Raw genomic sequence first — 18,712 nt, forward strand, 5'->3', positions numbered from 1 at the left:
ACATAAATGCGTTCAATCCCTAGGACAGGATAGCTGGCCTCGAACCTACTAGGGAACTAGGTCCGTATTACGACCGTCGACCTAGGGGCATACTAAGGAGCTCATCCCTTTTTACTAGTCCCGTTCATAGTCCGTCAGCCTAGGGGTGCTTATGGAGCCCACCCTTGGTACAAGCCATACAAAGTAAAATAGCATATCATGGTTCATGTCATAACATAGCATATCATATATTGTCATATCATGAAGAGTGCTCTTAGTCCCCAAGGGGAAGTAACTCTTAGGCCTTCACTTGTCATATCATAGAGAGTGCTTTTAATCCCAACAAAAAGGGAAGCAACTCTTAGGCCTTTGCTTATCATATCATAAAGCATGCATACTTGAGCACATAGCACATCATAAGAGACATTATCATGCATGGATCATAAGCATACATAAATGAGCATATTACTTGTCATATCATAAAGCATGCATACTTGAGCATATAGCACATCATAAGAGACATTATCATGCATGGTTCATAGGTATACATAAATGAACACATCACCTATCATAGAAAAACTTAATCATGCATGGGATCATTAAATAACATCTCTTAAATCATAACGTAGCATGTGAGGCATATAATGATTCATAATTGGATCTCAATCACCAAATTCTATAAGGAGGCCAAAACATTCAAAGAATTGCCCTAGGTACAAGCAACATAAAATTATATGAACCTTAAATCCATTTCATAGCATTTATCATAAAGAACATCATGAGCATATTTAGTTACGTTCTAAACTCCCAAGGTCTTTCAACCTAGTTATGGCCGAAACATTGTAAAGCATGAACCTAGGTTACAAGTGGCACAAAAGCATATGAACCTTAAACCAATTTCCTACCATATACTTTAAGGAATATCATGAGTATGTTTTGTTTAGGTTCCAAGCGTCCTAGGTATTTAAATCCTGTTCTGGCCGAATATTAAGGAGCATGAAACTAAGTTCTAAACAACATACAAGCATGAGAATATCATGTTAACTTCATATCATATCATAAGGATAGTCATGAGCATGTTAAATCAACTTTTAACCTTTCCTAGGCTCCTAATCCCATCATGGCCGAAAGTTCCAAGAGTATGAACTTAAACTCTAAACAACATACAAGCATAAGAATCTCATGTTAACTTCATATCATATCATAAGGGAAGTCATAAGCATGTTAATCCAATTTTTTAAGCATTCCTAGGTCTTGATTCTCATCATGGCCGAAAGTTCATGAAGAAGGAAATTAAGCTCTAACAACATACAAGCATAAGAATCTCATGTTAACTTCATATCATATCATAAGGAAAGTCATAAGCATGTTAATTCAATTTTTAAGCTTCCCTAGGTCTCTAATTCTATCATGGCCGAAAGTTCATGAATAAGGAAAATTAAGCTCTAAACAACATATAAGCATAAATATCAAGCTAACTTCATATCATATGATAAGGGAATTCATGAGTATGCTAGATTTAATTTTAAGCTTCCTTGGACCTTAAAATTGATCATGGCCGAAACACGAAACATAAGGAGGCATGCATCTAGGTTTCAAGCAACATTCAAACATGATAACCCAAAGTTAGCTTTATATCATGTCATAAGAAGAGTCATGAGCATGTTGGAGTAAGTCTTAAGCTTTCCTAGGTCTTAATTCTCCTTATGGATGAAACCCTAAGGTGCAACATATCAAGGTTCCAAACAACTTACAAGCATGAAACCCCAAGAAATCTTCCTACCTTTCTCATAAGAAAAGTCATGAGCATGATAGCTTAAAATTTTAAACACTTCTAGGTCTTCATTTCTATCATGGCCGAAACCCTAATTCCCTAAGGTGGCATGGATTTAGGTTCCAATTAACACACAATTGTGAAAACACTAAGTACTCTTCATAACATATTAATAAGCAAGTCATGATCATGGTAGACTAAATTTTTAGCCTCTCTTAGTCAATTTCTCTATCATGGCCGAACACTTCATGAGTATAAATTTAGGTTTAAAGCAACATACCAGCATAAAACACCAAACTAATCTCTTATCATAGTGTACATATCATAGACATAGTGAGCATATTTTAGTTTAGGTCTTAAGCCTTCCTAATCTTTTATTCACACTTGGCCGAAAGTTCAAGAGCATGGATCTAAGTTTTAGGTAAGCATTCAAGCATAAGAAACATTCACTAACTCCTATACTAGGGTACATATCATGAGAACATAGTGATCATGCTTAGTTTGGTCTTAAACTTTATCTAAAACCTTTGTTTAAGTTTTTGGCCGAAATTTCCAAAAAGTGATCCTAGGTTTTTAAGCATTCTAACCTTATGGAAAACACGTAAACAACTTGTACCACAGGTGAGAGGATACTTACAACTTGTTGCTTGTTTTTCCTAAGGAAGATGGTACCCTTGTGAAGAGGAAGAAGAAACTTCTCTTCTTAGTTCTCTCTTTTCTTCTCTTGCTTGTAAGGAGTAGATCTTGAGGACTCCTTCGTTTTTCTTAGCAAGACGAAACTTAGGTTGGATTTTCGGAAATGTGAGAGGAAGAGGTTTAGGTCTCGGTGGAGAAGGAAGAAGGAGAAGGAAAGTGGAGGAAGAAGGAGAAAGAATTAACCAACTTTCTTTCCCTTTTCTTCTCTCATTCCTATTTATTCCCAATGAGAATGAAACATGTCCCCATTCATCCCCTTAACTCCTCTATCTCCTCACTCTCTTAATTCCCACGAAAATAGAAAAAAGAAGGAAGAAAGGCAACTTGTCTTTTGCTTGCTTCTTTTCTTAACCAAGAGGAAGAGGAGGAAAGCTACTTGCTTTTCTCTTGTTCCTTTACTTAATTATATTCTTACTTTTAACTACCATTTCCATTCTTTTCTATTCATATATCATTCCTTAATCTAGTGGTTACCATACACCAATTTAACTCTATCATTTGTGGGAGGTTCAAGGTTCAAACCTTAACCTCTCTTTCTTTTTATTTCATTTTGGTTTCTATTTCCATTTCTGTTTTTCTTTTATTCTAAAAGAAAAATACCCATAGGTATAGCTTATCATTTAGTGGGTGTTACAGTACCCCATTCCTCATAGAAAGTTCATCTTAGAACTTAAAATAGCGACATCAGGTGGCACAGGTCTTCCTGCAGGTCTTCCTGTTGAGTGCATCGACCACTTTGTTCGCTTTTCCGGGATGATAAAAGATCTCGCTGTCATAGTCCTTAACTAACTCAAGCCATCTGCGTTGTCTCATATTCAGATCTTTCTGGGTAAATAAATATTTCAAACTCTGGTGGTCGGTATAAATCTTACACCGGACTCCATATAAATAATGTCTCCATGTTTTGAGAGCAAAGACTACGGCTGCTAGTTCTAGGTCATGAGTGGGGTAGTTCTTTTCGTGCTCTTTGAGTTGTCTAGAGGCGTAGGAAATGACCTTGCCGTCTTGCATGAGTACAGCTCCAATTCCTAATTTGGAAGAGTCGCTGTACATATCGAAGCTTTTGTTACTTTCCGGAAGAGTAAGGATTGAAGCACTGGTCAGTCTCCTTTTTTAATTCCGTGAAACTCTTCTCACATTCATCCGTCCATTCATACTTTTTGTTCTTCTTGGTGAGAACTGTCAGAGGGGCTGTAATTTTAGAGAAGTCCTCCACAAACTTCCGGTAGTAGCCTGCTAGTCCGAGAAAACTTCTGATTTCACTGACATTCTTTGGCCTGCTCCAGTTACTTTCAGCTTCAATTTTGTTTGGATCTACCATTACTCCATCCTTGGAGATGACATGACCCAAGAATGATATTCGATCGAGCCAAAACTCGCATTTGGAGAACTTTGCATATAGTTGTTTCTCTCGAAGAATCTGTAGTACGGTATTCAGGTGTTCAGCATGCTCTTCCTGGGTTCTTGAATAGATGAGAATATCATCAATGAAGACGATCACAAATTTATCGAGATATGCCATAAACACTTGATTCATCAGATCCATAAATACAACAGGAGCATTTATCACTCCGAAGGGCATGACTATGAACTCATAGTGTCCGTATCTTGTTCAAAATGTCGTCTTTGGTATATCATCCTGTTTCACTTTCACTTGATGATAGCCGGACCTTAGGTCAATCTTAGAGAAGATGGTTGCTCCCCTTAATTGGTCGAACAGGTCGTCAATCCGTGGAAGAGGGTACCGGTTCTTGATTGTCACATTGTTCAGCGCTCGGTAGTCTATACACATCCGCATAGACCCATCCTTCTTTTCACAAACAGTACTGGAGCTCCCCATGGAGAGTGACTCGGGCGAATAAGTCCCTTGTCAAGTAACTCTAGTAGCTGTCCCTGAAGTTACTTCAACTCAGCCAGCGCCATACGATAAGGTGCTTTAGAGATCGGTTTAGTACCAGGAATCAGTTCGATCTCAAATTCTATGTCTCTATCGGGGGCTAAACCTGGTAGTTCATCGGGAAACACTTCTGGATAGTTGCACACCACTCTGACATTTTCTAGTTTCTGGTCCTCAGCATGACTGGTATCGACCACTTGTGCTAGAAACCCAGTACATCCCTTATTTAATATCTTTTGTGCCTTTATGGCTGATAAGAATCTCCCAGTTTCTTTCCTTGATTCTCCCACAAATTCAAACATTGGTTCTGCTTCAAGTCGGAAGACCACTTTCCTTTGTCGGCACTCGATTGAAGCGCCGTACTTGCTTAGGAAATCCATGCCCAATATACTGTCATAATCTTGCATCTTGAGCACTATCAGATCATAGTAGAGTTCTCTGTCTGCGATTCTGATGGGTGTGGCTCGCAACATATGAGTAGATGACATTACTTCTCACAAAGGCAGGGTTGTTAAGAATTTGCCATTAAAGGCTTGTGGTGGTATCTCTAACTTCTCCATGAAGGGTGTAGAGACAAACGAGTGTGTCGCCCCAGTATCAAATAACACATTAGCATACTGACTGAAAATAGGCAACTGACCTGTGACAACTGTAGAGGCACTCGCCACATCATCTTTGGTAAGAGAGAAAGCCTTGGCATTCGTCGTAGCTGGCGGGGCTTCCAATCTCCCTTGGCAAATCGGAGTTCCTTCAATGGCAGCTTCCATCTGGTGTAGCTGTGAGGGGGCACTCCTGTTCTGGTTATTCTGCTGGGATGGTGTCTGGGAATGGATAGGACAGTCCCGGCCATATGTCCCTCCCGTCCGTAACTGTATCACTTCCTTGTACCCTTGTGGCATACTCCGGAGTGCTGCTTCCCATAAATGGTACACTGAGGGTACTTAGGTTGCTTATTTGCTGGTCCTCCTTTAGTGTTGTTCCATTGCTTCCTTTTTCCATTAGAGTTTCCTTTCCAGTTTGTTTTGGTACCTTGAGGATTCTGTCCTCCTGTCTGTGCCTAATTCTTACTCTCGTTCATCGCCTTCTGATAATGTTCGGTGATCAGGGCACTGCTTACCAGTTCTTCTGTAGTCTGCGGTCTATTAATTCCGCCGGCCACATTCAATGCTATCTCGGGTCGGAGCATTTTCAGCATCAGTCTAACCCTTTCTCTTTCCGTGCTGACCAACTCTGGGCCGAGGCGTGCAAGACGGTTGAAGCGCTTCACTGCTTTGTTTACTGATAAGTCACCTTGCCGGAACTCGGTGAACTCGTCGTAATGCCGGTTCATTACTTGCATATGGAAGAATTCCTCGAAGAACTCTGCCTCGAAGTCTGTCCAGTTCATCTGATTAACTTGTCTCGTGGCCTTACATCTTTCCCACCACATTCTTGTGTCTCCAGAGAAACAAAATGATACGCACTTGATCTTTTCTGGTACAGGCCAATCCAGCAGTTCTACTATACTTTCCACTATCTTGAACTAGGCCTGGGCGTCCCATAGCTCACAAGTACCCAAGAAGTTCTCCGGCTTCAGCCTTAGCCACTGTATCAAGTAGGCTCCTGTCGGACCACTGGGCAGGGGCTACCGGTGGTACTTGTTAGTTAGAGCCCTAGAGCCAATCATTTGATGATTGTATTATGGACTTGTTGTATCATATTCTTATATATAAATAAAGGCATGTGTTTTGGTTATTATACTTACTTGTATTGGTGCCAAATAAACTAAGTATAATAGCGTCCTTGAGTAGAAGGTTCTCACCTATATCAATCGGTTAGTTGAACCGATAGTGAGATGATATAGAGAACACTACTCCTAATCATTCCTAGTAGAGTATTAACATTCAGGGACAATGTTAATGTAATAAGACTATCATGTAGGTCAACTCGATGACTTGATCTCACAAGTCATGAATATAGAGATATCAAGTTGACACATGGGTATGCATTGGAGAATGTATACTGAATGACCCGCCATGAGAAAGTATCATGGATCGTTATATGAGTGTCATATACTTTCTCATGTGGCTATTAGTATGACTACTAGTCCTTGGACCCGAAGTCACCTTGGATCCCTACATAAGGGGTTATGTACTTTGGTTTCGTCAAACGTCACCCGTAATTAGGTGGACTATAAAGGTGATTACTGGGTATGTAACAAATTATGCGGAGGGATATGAGTGATGTAGATGGGATCTATCCCTCCTATATGACGGGAGCGACATCGATATTCTTGATAGAGTGAGACCACGAAGTGCATGGCCATGTCCAAATGAGTCAATATGAGATATTGAGCTCATTTGATTTAGTGAGTCTACTTGGAGATCAAGATTTAGATTGGTCAGAGGATGACACGGTCTATGCCTCACATTAATCAATCTAGATGTCTAGGATAGAAAGACACTTGTTATATTGTGAGGAGTCACAATTGGTAGTCACATGGTGATGTTGGATCTCAACATTCTTGTAACTTGGGTAGTAATGATGTGTTGCTAGATACCGCTCATTACTTATGCTCCTAAATGGGTTTAGGGGCATTGCCAACGTTACAAGAACCTATAGGGTCACACACTAAGGACAATTAGATGGAGATTAGGTTCATATGATGAACCAAGAGGATTAGATTCATTTGATGAGTCAAATTGGATTAAGAGTAATCCTAATTGGGCTAATTGAGTTGGACTCAAGTTGATTCATGTGTTCAATGAGTCTAATTTAGATTATGACTCATTGAATCAATTTAATTAAATGAATTAGATTCATTATATTAAATTGGCTTGAATTAAATGGTTGGATTAGATCAACCATGAGAGAGATTAAGTCAAGTTTGACTTGACTTGATAGGAAGATGAAGAGTCAAGTTTGACTTGACTTTATGCCACCTCATTAGTGAGTTGGCATTGAGTGGGGCAATGATGATGCTCCACATCATCATCGTTGCTTAAGTGGGATGCCACCTCATGGGAGTTACCAAGAGTTGTGACTCTTGGCATTCCATGGAGGTTACAACTCCTCTTAATGTGGTCGGCCACATCAATTGCATGAAGAGTTTTCATTTGTGTTGTAACTCTCATCTTCTTCCTCCTAGAGTTCTCTCTTCTTGCTCCCCCTCTCCTCATCTTGCCGAGACCTTCTTGGAGTGCTAGCACACTCTAAGGTTCTCCCTCCATCGAGTTGTTCGTGTGGATACTTCTAGACGGTTGTCTACTTTGACAACTTGAGATCCAGCACCTTGGACAAGCGAGATTCACGAAAGGCACGCATCAAGGGTAAAACTCACACTCTAATGTAGATATAGAGTTTGTAAACTCGTACTCATAATGTTTTCAAAATTTTATTCTTTGCACGGATCCGGTGGCGGGGGTTTCGGGGTTTTCGCAATGCGAAAAAGCGATTTTTGCGGCCCGAAAGACCGAACAGTGGTATCAGAGCCACGTGCGAAGACTTGTACGAGTTTAGTTTGTATTTTTATGAAAAATATAGATACTGTAACATTCTATACTTTTCTGATTTTTAGAGTTTTTATGGGTATTTTGCTCGTAGAAGCGAAGCACAAGTGTTTCGACACTTGTAGGGTTCGACTATCGAGAAGATTTTTCCGAAACGGCAAGGTTTCGCCCCAAAAATTTTTGGGACAGCGGACTAAGGCGTTGTAGGATCGCTTAGGGACACTCGCGATGGTTAGATCGCGGGTAGGGGCGCTGCCCTTGGCCCCGCAAGGGGATTCGTTCCGCGATTGTGCACGAAACCCGCTAAACGAGACCGTCGGGAAATTTTACTCGTAAAAATTGTAAAAATTAGTATTAAAATTACATAAAATTATGGAAATTATATAATTTAGAATTATGTATAATTTGTGATGGTCATGGACCAAAACGACCCAATCTGATTGGATATGTGTTGTAATTCATATTACGGCCTGCGCGCCGTTATTTGTGTTGTGTGTTCTGTATATTTGATATGCGACCTGCGCGTCGTGCCTTTTCTCCATTTATTCTTGTTGTAAAATTAGTTTAGACTAGAATGTAACTCGAGTTTCAAAATTGTAATGTACAAAATTGGAGCGGTGGAAGGTCCACTCGAGACGGAGTTACGAGGAGGGCGTGAGCAACACAAGGTGGTCAAAGGGAGGAGCTTGAGAAGCTGTTGACCTTAGGTTGACCATCTGGTCTTCTCATTGGCTTGAGAAGATCATAGTAGAGCCATGACTAATCACAAATAAATTTAATTAATTGCTTGTGTGTATGTGATGCATGATTAGTAATTAATTAGTGCCTAACGATTAGATTAGATCTAAATCGTGTACAAGATGCACCCTTTTGATTAGATTAGATCTATCGCGTATTTGATACACATCGACGATTAGATTAGATCTAAATTGCGTCAACTCTAATGTTTACCGTGTCGTGATACCTATCACTACCTCGATCACATGTGTTGTTGAATCTGCCAAAGCAGAGCAACACATATTATCTTGGTAGGGTACGGAGGGACAATCTTGGTCCCGCTTATCAATGCATTGGCGAATATAAACTCAATTAGATTGATTATTCCTAGTTAACTCGGTTAGGCATTCTTCCAATGGTTGGAAAGATAGGACATAAATCACATTTATATTAATTCTTAGGTGTATTAGCCAAAGCTAACTCAAGTTTTAATATAACTGCGGATAATGATCCTATAAACAAGAGTTGCATAGAGATGTAATTGGTAAATCGTTACCTACCGATCATACTAAGTCTTGGGTGTATTAGCCAAAGCTAACTCAAGGGTTAGTATGATGTGGATCTTGTCCCACATGAATTATAGAATTCAGTGGGAGCATCATTTAATTAAAGGCCTAATTAAATAATTTAAAAGAATATAATAATTATTTTCTACATTTTTCTGTTGTAGATAACCATGACGTCGAATATGAACACCTTCTCTCTGTGTTCTGTCCTTGAGAAGGACAAGCTCAACGGAGCAAATTTCCTGAACTGCTACAGGAACTTGAGAATAGTTCTCACCAAAGAACGTAATCTGTACATTTTGGAGCAGCCCATTCCAGAGGCTCCTCCTGCCAATGCCACGCGAGTAGATAAAGATGTTAACAAGAAGCATCAAGATGACGCATTAGATGTGTCCTGTCTAATGCTCGCGACCATGAACTCTAAGCTTCAGAAGCAACACGAGTTGATGGCCACTTACGATATGGTTGAACATCTTCGTCAACTGTATCAAGGACAAGGGCGGCATGAGAGATTTGAGATCTCAAGGGCACTATTTCAGTGCAAGATGTCAGATGGGGCTCCCGTAGGCCCATATGTACTCAAAATAATTGGGTACATAGAAAACCTATAGAGGTTGGAATTCCTACTTGGCCAAGAGCTGGCCACTGACCTGATCTTGCAATCCTTGCCAGATAGCTATAGTCAGCTCGTTCTAAACTTCAATATGAACGAAATTGACAAGCCACTGCCCGAGCTGCTTAGCATGTTGAGAACTGCTGAGCAGAACCTTAAGAAGGCTAAGCCCCACTCTGTTCTGATGGTTCAGAAACACAAGGGCAAGGGCATGCCCAAAGGCAAGGGAAAGTCCTAAGCCAAGGGCAAAGGCAAGGCACAGAAGCCTAAAGGAGGGGTCGCCAAGGATGCTACCTGCTTCCATTGCGATCAGACCGGGCACTGGAAGAGGAACTGCAAGGTGTACTTGGAAGATCTTAAGAAGAAGCGAAGTGAGACTTCCACTTAAGATATATATGTTATAGAAGTCAATCTATCTATTTCTTCATCATGGGTATTAGATACCGGATGTGCATCTCACATTTGTACTAATGTGCAGGCGTTGAGAAATAGCTGGGCATTGGCGAAGGGCGAGGTGGACCTACGCGTAGGCAATGGAGCACGGGTTGCTGCTGTTGCTGTAGGGACTTATTTTCTAACTCTTCCCTCTGGGCTTGTATTAGATTTAGATGATTGTTGTTATGTGCATGCATTAACTAAGAACATAATTTCAGTTTCTTGTTTGGACAAGAAAGGTTTCTCTTTTATAATAAAGGACAAATGTTTTCTATTTATTTAAAAGATATGTTCTATTGTAGTGCACTACTGATAAACGGACTCTGCATTCGAGACCTTGAAAGCCTTATCTATAACATAAATACCAAGAGGTTCAAGTCAAATGACCTGAACCAAACCTATCTCTGGCATTATCACTTAGGTCATATAAATGACAAGCGCTTATCCCAGCTCCATAAGGATGGTTTGCTGGACTCATTTGATTTTGAATCTTATGAGACGTTCGAGTCATGCCTACTAGGCAAGATGACCAAGACTCCCTTTAGTGGACACAGCGAAAGAGCGACTGATTTGTTAGGACTTATACATAGTGATGTATGTGGCCCTTTCAATGTCGCTCCTAGAGGCGGTTATAGGTACTTCATCACATTTACTGATGACTTCAGTAGATATGGTTATGTGTACTTGATGACACATAAGTCTGAATGCTTTGAAAAGTTCAAAGAATTCAAGAATGAAGTACAGAACCAGCTTGACAAGAGTATTTAGATACTTTGATCAGATCGAGGTGGAGAATACCATAGCCATGAGTTTCGTAACTACCTAGCTGAGTGTGGGATTCTATCCCAACTCACTCCTCTTGGAACACCACAGTGGAATGGTGTATCCGAAAGGAGGAATCGTACCCTATTAGATATGGTACGATCTATGATGAGTCACACAGATCCTCCGACATTCCTTTGGGGCTATGCTCTAGATACGACAGTTTTTATACTCAACGAGTTCCATCCAAGGCCGTGATAAAGACACGATATAGGATATGGACTGAGATGCTCATGTGTCTTTCATGAGGATTTGGGGTTGTGAGGCTTACGTTCAACGTCAAGTCTCAGACAAGTTAAGACCCAAATCCGACATGTTCTACTTTATTGGATATCCCAAGGAAACTAAGGGATATTACTTCTACATTCCCAGTCAGCACAAGGTTGTTGTGGCAAAGACTGGGGTCTTTCTAGAAAAGGGACTTTGTTTCTAGAAAGACTAGTGGGAGCACGTTCAATCTTGAAGAAGTTCAAGATGCGAACAATAGCACTGAAGCCTCGATGGAAGTTGAACTGGAACCACAAAGTGTTGTGGATGATGTTGTACCATAAGGAGTTGAGGAAGAACAACCAGTTCAAGTAGACATACCTCTTCGCGGGTCTGATAGGGTACATTGTCAGCTTGAGAGATACTCATTTCTCTTGTCTGACCATGATGACGTTGTGCTCATAGAGGATGAGCCTACCACCTATCAGGAAGCTGTGATGAGGCCAGATTCCGAGAAATGCCTAGAGGCCATGAGATCCGAGATGGAATCCATGTACACCAACCAAGTATAGACTTTGGTTGATCCACCCGAAGGGTAAAACCCATTGGGTGTAAGTTGGTCTTTAAGGGAAAGACTGACATCGATGGACTTATCTATAAGGGTCGCTTGGTAGCTAAAGGTTTCAAGCAGATTCATGGTATTGACTATGATGAAACCTTTTCTCCAGTAGCGATGTTTAAGTCCATTCGGATCATGCTTGCTATTACAGCCTACCATGACTATGAGATATGGCAGATGGATGTTAAAACCACGTTTCTAAATGGAAACCTACTCGAGGATGTGTACATGACACAACCTGAGGGTTTTGTAGATCCACAGCATACTAGCAGAGTATGCAAGCTGCATAGGTCCATTTATGGACTAAAGCAAGCATCTCGGAGCTGGAATCTTCGATTCGATGATGCAATCAAACAGTTTGGTTTCATCAAGAATGAAGATGAGCCTTGTGTCTACAAGAAGGTTGTAGGGGACATAGTTGTCTTCCTCATATTGTATGTGGATGACATACTACTCATTGGAAAGGACATCACTTTGCTTCAGTCTGTCAAGACCTGGCTAGGGAGTTGCTTCTCAATGAAGGACTTAGGTGAGGCATCCCGCATTCTAGGGATACAAATCTATAGAGATAGATCTAAGAGATTGCTTGGCCAAAGTCTGAGTACATACATTGACAATGTACTCCTTCAGTTTGCCATGCAGAACTCCAAGAAGGGATTTCTGCCAATGTCACATGGCGTGAGTCTTTCGAAGACTCAAGGTCCCTCTTCTAGAGAGGAGAGAGACCGCATGGATCAGATCCCTTATGCTTCAGTCATAGGATCTATCATGTATGTCATGCTATGTACTCGACCTAATGTCTCGTATGCTTTGAGCATGACGAGCAGATACCAGTCAGATCCAGGTGAAAGTCACTGGATAGCGGTCAATAATATTCTTAAGTACTTAAGAAGGACTAAAGAATATTTCTTGATATATGAAGGCAATGATGAGCTAGCTGTAAAGGGTTACAGTGATGCTAGTTTCCAGACCGACCAGGATGACTATAGATCGCAGTCGGGGTTCGTGTTTTGCATTAATGGTGGTGTTGTGAGCTGGAAGAGTTCGAAGCAGGACACAGTAGCTGATTCTACGACAGAAGCCGAGTATATTGCTGCATCAGATGCAGCAAAGGAGGCAGTTTGGATTCGCAAGTTCATCACTGAACTTGGGGTTGTTCCCAGTATCGCTGACCCTATTGAGCTCTATTGTGACAACAATGGAGCTAGAGCACAGGCGAAGGAACCTCGCTCACACCAGCGGGCCAAACACATACTACGGCGCTTCCATCTCATTCGAGAGATTATCGAGAGAGGAGATGTGAAGATATGCAGAATACGTACAGAGGCTAACATCGCAGATCCCTTGACCAAGGCTTTGGCACAGAGGAAGCATGATGGTCACACTAGGTCATTGGGGCTTAGAGCCTACACTGATTGGCACTAGTGCTAGTGGGAGATTGTTAGTTAGAGCCCTAGAGCCAATCATTTGATGATTGTATTATGGACTTGTTGTATCATATTCTTATATATAAATAAAGGCATGTGTTTTGGTTATTATACTTACATGTATTTGTGACAAATAAACTCAGTATAATAGCGTCCTTGAGTAGAAGGTTCTCACCTATATCAATCGGTTAGTTGAACCGACAGTGAGATGATATAGGGAATAATACTCTTAATCATTCCTAGTTGAGCATTAACATTCAGGGACAATGTTAATGCAATAAGACTAGCATGTAGGTCAACTCGATGACTTGATCTCATAAGTCATGGATATAGAGATACCAAGTTGACACATGGGTATGCATTGGAGAATGTATATTGAATGACCCGCCATGAGAAAGTATCATTAATCGTTATATGAGTGTCATATACTTTCTCATGTGGCTATTAGTATGACTATTAGTCCTTGAACCTGAAGTCACCATGGATCCCTACATAAGGGGTTATGTACTTTAGTTTCGTCAAACGTCACCCGTCACCACATGAAAAACCCTCATAGACATCGGTGGAACAACAACAGTTTTAAGCAAAAACCGATGTCTTTGAGTATTTTACACCGATTTTTTCAAAAATCGGTGTCTATGAGCACAGATTTTCGCTCATAGACATCGGTTTTTTTGCCGATGTCTATGAGCGCTTTTTTTTGTTAATAGACACCGGTTTTAACAGCGATTTTTAAAACCCGATGTTTATGAACCAAAAAAAAATAATTTAATTTTTCCACCAGCCAAAATTTACAATATTTCCCTCCAAACTTAAACCAATATCGCGCCCCTTCTCTCACCCTAAATCTAAACCTAAACCTTCGACCATCTCTAAGCCTCATCTCCCTCTTCCCCTTCCTGGATCGATGCCCCTTCCTCTCCCTTCCTCTCTCGATTAGGATCAAAACCACCTGCTTCGGTCCTAAACAAAATCGCAGCATAAATCGTTCCTGCCTCCTCGTCCTATCCTCTCTTCCTCCTCCTCCTTCCTCTCTTCACTCTTCCCGGCTAAGGTAGGGGCCGACAAGATCGCATCAAAGCACTTGATTCATTCGATTCCAGTTCCCGTTCATGAAACCAGTTTCTTTCGATCGAGGTGATGGCGGACGTGCAGATGGGGAGACGGAGACCTTCGCGTTCCAGGCGGAGATCAACCAGTTGTTGAGTCTCATCATCAACACCTTTTACTCCAACAAGGAGATCTTCCTGCGCGAGCTGATTAGCAACGCCTCGGATGTGAGACATCGCTGCTTTCATGTTGCTGCTCCCGTTTTTTTCCCCTGTGTTATCGTTGCTGAAGCAAATCGTGTGACTGCAGGCACTCGATAAGATCCGGTTCGAGGGTCTCACCGACAAGAGCAAGCTGAACGCCGCACCTTGTCGCACGGTCTGGCACCAAGGAGTTCATGGAGGCACTTAACCTCTTCCAACTCGCGTTGCCTCCCTCCCTCAAGCGCCGGTGAAGATTCAGTCGCTTGCCCAATAAACATCTTTTCATGTGGGAGGACGAGTCAGTTATGTGACGCCCTGAAGCATCCGGAAGATCCGTGGGAGGATGGACTAACGTTGTCGTTGGGTGCCAATCGCACCTCTTCTTTCGCCGCTATAGTTACATGGAATCTAGAGGCCAAGGAGTATTTTCACATGATCTCTGAAGCTGAACGCCATATCCAGATTTCTAAATTGCCCACGCATCCTTTTTCCTATTTTTATATTCGTTCGAACACTCTTAAATCCACAATTAATGCAGTTATTGAGAAACTATAAGTGTCATTCTAAAGTAATGCAACAGCTACAAGTATCTGAAGAAAGAAGACAAGGTCATCCGTGTCCTCAGCCTGGTCTTGAACAGGTTGTGTTTGTTGAAAGTTCTGAACCACATATGCTTGAGGCGGCATTATTCCGTTAGAAACGGATGCAACTGGCGCTACTTAGAAAGCGTTGGATTATCATAATCTGGATTACGAAGACGGTTTGTAGGATCTCAGATACTCAAGGATCTGCCACCAAATACAGAATAGTCAGCTGACAGAGCACCGATGTGGCTTGGATTGGCCGGTAATAGGATTTTTCACTGGGAAGATAAGTCTGCGTGTCTCATGGAGGCATTTATCCTTTGTGCTTTTATCCTTTTTTCTATATTAATACTTATATCACCTGGTAGTTTATCCATCTGCTAGATGGATTCTTTTCTCTACTTATAGAGATTATTTTCCTATCAAATTATTTCGCAAGCATGATAATTGGATTTCATTACTTCATATGCGTTACACTTGCTTGCATTAACCTTGAGAAGCATGACTTTCAAATCTAGATGCTAATTTGTAAATCTTGAAAAAAGCATCAAAATGCTTGTCCAAAAACCATTGCACTACTGTTTTTTCTAGTGAAATTGGGCCTTAGTCAAGCTATGTATTGGTTGCAGTAACCTTCTGATCACTTGGAAGCTATTGAAACATTATGAGTTTGGCAGCCAGTGTTATTCTCTATTGTTGTTATTATTCTCTAATTGTTCCTCAATATGCACTATATATGTTATCGACAGAGAGTGCTCATTCCATAATAAAACGTTTGGTTTATTTAGCTGAATGCAAATGTTAATATATCGATCATTAGATTATTTATGTGGAAGCATGTGAGAGTGGCAGTATCTTTGAAGGTTTAATGCCAGAAGACCTTAATGTATATGTGACAACAGCATCCAATGCTGTTGAAAGCAGCTAGGGAACTTACTGTCCTGGGATGGATCCTCCACCACCACCACCGGAATATATGACTTGCCTTGGTGACTTGTACTGCGTTGCATGGATGGAAGACAGGTTTGAGTTTTATACCAAAACAAGTCATATCTGTTGTCAAGTTCAAAAGGTCTAAACATTTTATTGCATTTTATTTTTTTTTTTTCATGTTAATGGGCTGACATTAGATTGTTTGGTTCCGCTAAGGAATATTTTTTTTAAATGTATTTCCTTCTTCAGTGATTTTGTTTCTTTTGAGATGAAACAACAAAGAGGCATTGAAGTACAACAAATTGGATTAGAGCATCGAATCCAAGTTCAATTGTTGAATTTTCTGATTAGTAACCTAGTTTTAATTACAAGATGTTAGTGCATTACAGAATAGCTACACTTTTAAGTCTTGCTAATGACATAGCTTTATTTGTTTAAAATTTCCCCAAGAAAATTTTGCTTCGGACATTAAATGCTTTTTACCTTTTACTCTTCTCAAAGCCATAACTTGGTCTTTCTTGAAAAACTTTGTCAAGAAATTAGCGTGTGGTTACTGTTGTCATAATAACAGAATGTAAATTTTACTGCTGCAAAAGTCATATCTTGGTTCTTAATTTTGACACAGCCTGGTGTGCTAACTCATTTAAAAGATAAAAAGGAGCCAGAACTTCCATTTGTAATGGTATTCCTATTTTTAAGGGTATAAATCCTCCAAACATAGGAGCCTTTTCAATATGATGGCATTGCTAACCTTCTAATTATATTTATGGCAGTGAGAATCACAATCTAAAGGATCGAACTCATCGACAATCTAATTTTTGGATCGGATGTTGCACCTTTAGTCCTCAAAACCGTGAGGCCATCTGGTCAGGCTCTGGTTGATGATTGGGTTTGCTTGAAATCAGTGGTAAATATTGTGCTCTAGCGTATTCATCTTCACAATCTATTTTATTAAACATGACCATGTGTTAACAAAAAACCTTAGGTCCAAGCATTCGAGTTGCATTGTGGATCGCTCACTCAATATGGCATGAAGTATATGCGAGCTTTCGCAAACATATGTAACGAGGGTGTCTCGAAGGATGGGATGGAAGAAGCTTGTGGTAATGTCTGTGGAAGCTACAACTCAGCTAAGTGGAGTCCCTTTATCCATGGCTACAGTGCATGATCTTGTATCTCAAAATTGCACGTCTAGTGCAATGTAAGCTCATTAGTGCTCATACATAAATATATACACACTGGCAGTAGGAATAGTCATATGCTTACTTAAACTTGTTCAAGGGTATTGTTTCAGATAGTTATATGCAATTTTGAAAGCTGGAAATGGTAAAGATGCAATTTTGAAAGCTGGAAATGGTAAAGATTCAGTATGCAGTTGGTCTCAATTAGTTCGGATATGGTTTGTTGGTCAAGTTTTTACTTAAATTCAACTATTATTTTATTAAAGCTTCTTTTATGGTTCTTTAGCATCAAGAGGTTTACCTTGTATTGAAACTTTTGTTGCATATATTTCTTGATTCATAAATTTTCAGTGTATATTTCTAATACTCTTGAGTAAATTCCATTAATGCCTCCTTATTGCAAGATACTAGTTTTAGTGAATCTAACTTGTTATAATTTTTCCATTTTGTCATAACCAGATTGAAAGTTGCTAATACTTTACCTCCCTTAGGAATCATCATTAGCAGAGTTACCTTTGTGGGTTATGATCCATACATATTTCTTAGAAGAATTGCACGATATTTCATCCAATATCATCATAGGGAAGCAAAATATCAAATTTTGCAGATAATTTACTTCTGTGATCCCGCAATGAGTTGTATTTGTATCATATGTTTATTTGCAGATTTGTACTTGTAGGTACGAATATAGATGGGCGGATGGTGTGCAAACAAATAAACCTATTGAAGTCTCAGCACCAAAGTATGTTGAGTACCTGATGGAGTGGATTGAAGTTCAGCTCGACGATGAATCTATTTTCCCTCAAAAGCTCGGTAGAGCCTGTCGATCCAAGTGTTCAATTAATCATTCTTCTAATACAACAACAACTAAGGGAGCTTAAATTGTTGATCTTCATTATCTGATGTTTTTTTTTAGGAACACCTTTTCCTGCAAACTTCAAAGACGTCGTGAAGACAATATTCAAGCGGTTGTTCCGTGTTTACGCACACATTTATCACTCTCATTTCCAGAAGATTGTGAGCCTCAAGGAAGAAGCACATCTCAACACCTGCTTCAAGCATTTCATTCTTTTCACTTATGTAAGTGCCTACCTCCGCTTAAAATTTCATTGCTTTCGTCAACCTTTCATACCCATTTGAGAATCGACATGTTCATGTTATTGTGACGCAGGAGTTTGGGTTGATCGACAAGAAGGAAATCACCCCGCTGCAGGAGCTGATTGAGTCCATCGTTCTATAAGTTTGTTGCTAATCTAAAGCACTTAAATGATCTTTCAGGTAATCAATCTTATTTCACTGCTAAGTTTCTCTCGAGTGGCTTGTATATTGATGATGCATTGTTTATTACACATAATTAATGAGTAAATATTAATATGATTTTATTTGACCCACCTCCACCACCTGTTCCTTGTGGCTCTGAATCAAGAAATTTTGCTGCCACACCTCCCGCCCTCTGCCAGCGTGGTGAGGGCTCGAGAGAGAGAGAGGGAGGCAGAAAGCGGTAGAATTGTATCATTAGGG

General features: G+C 40.3%; 1 protein-coding gene across 1 annotated transcript; it reads left to right on the forward strand.

Moving 5' to 3' along the window:
• Positions 1-17,092: 17,092 nt before the first annotated feature.
• On the forward strand, positions 17,093-18,497 carry LOC121998854 (MOB kinase activator-like 1A). Its single transcript, XM_042553878.1, has 5 exons — positions 17,093-17,211; positions 17,651-17,712; positions 17,828-18,004; positions 18,108-18,271; positions 18,363-18,497. Exons 1-5 carry the CDS (start codon positions 17,093-17,095, stop codon positions 18,429-18,431), a joined length of 591 nt encoding a protein of 196 aa, XP_042409812.1. The 3' UTR covers positions 18,432-18,497.
• The last annotated feature ends 215 nt before the right edge of the window (positions 18,498-18,712 follow it).

This window comes from Zingiber officinale, chromosome 1A (genome assembly GCF_018446385.1).
Source record: "Zingiber officinale cultivar Zhangliang chromosome 1A, Zo_v1.1, whole genome shotgun sequence".
Lineage (NCBI taxonomy): Eukaryota > Viridiplantae > Streptophyta > Magnoliopsida > Zingiberales > Zingiberaceae > Zingiber > Zingiber officinale.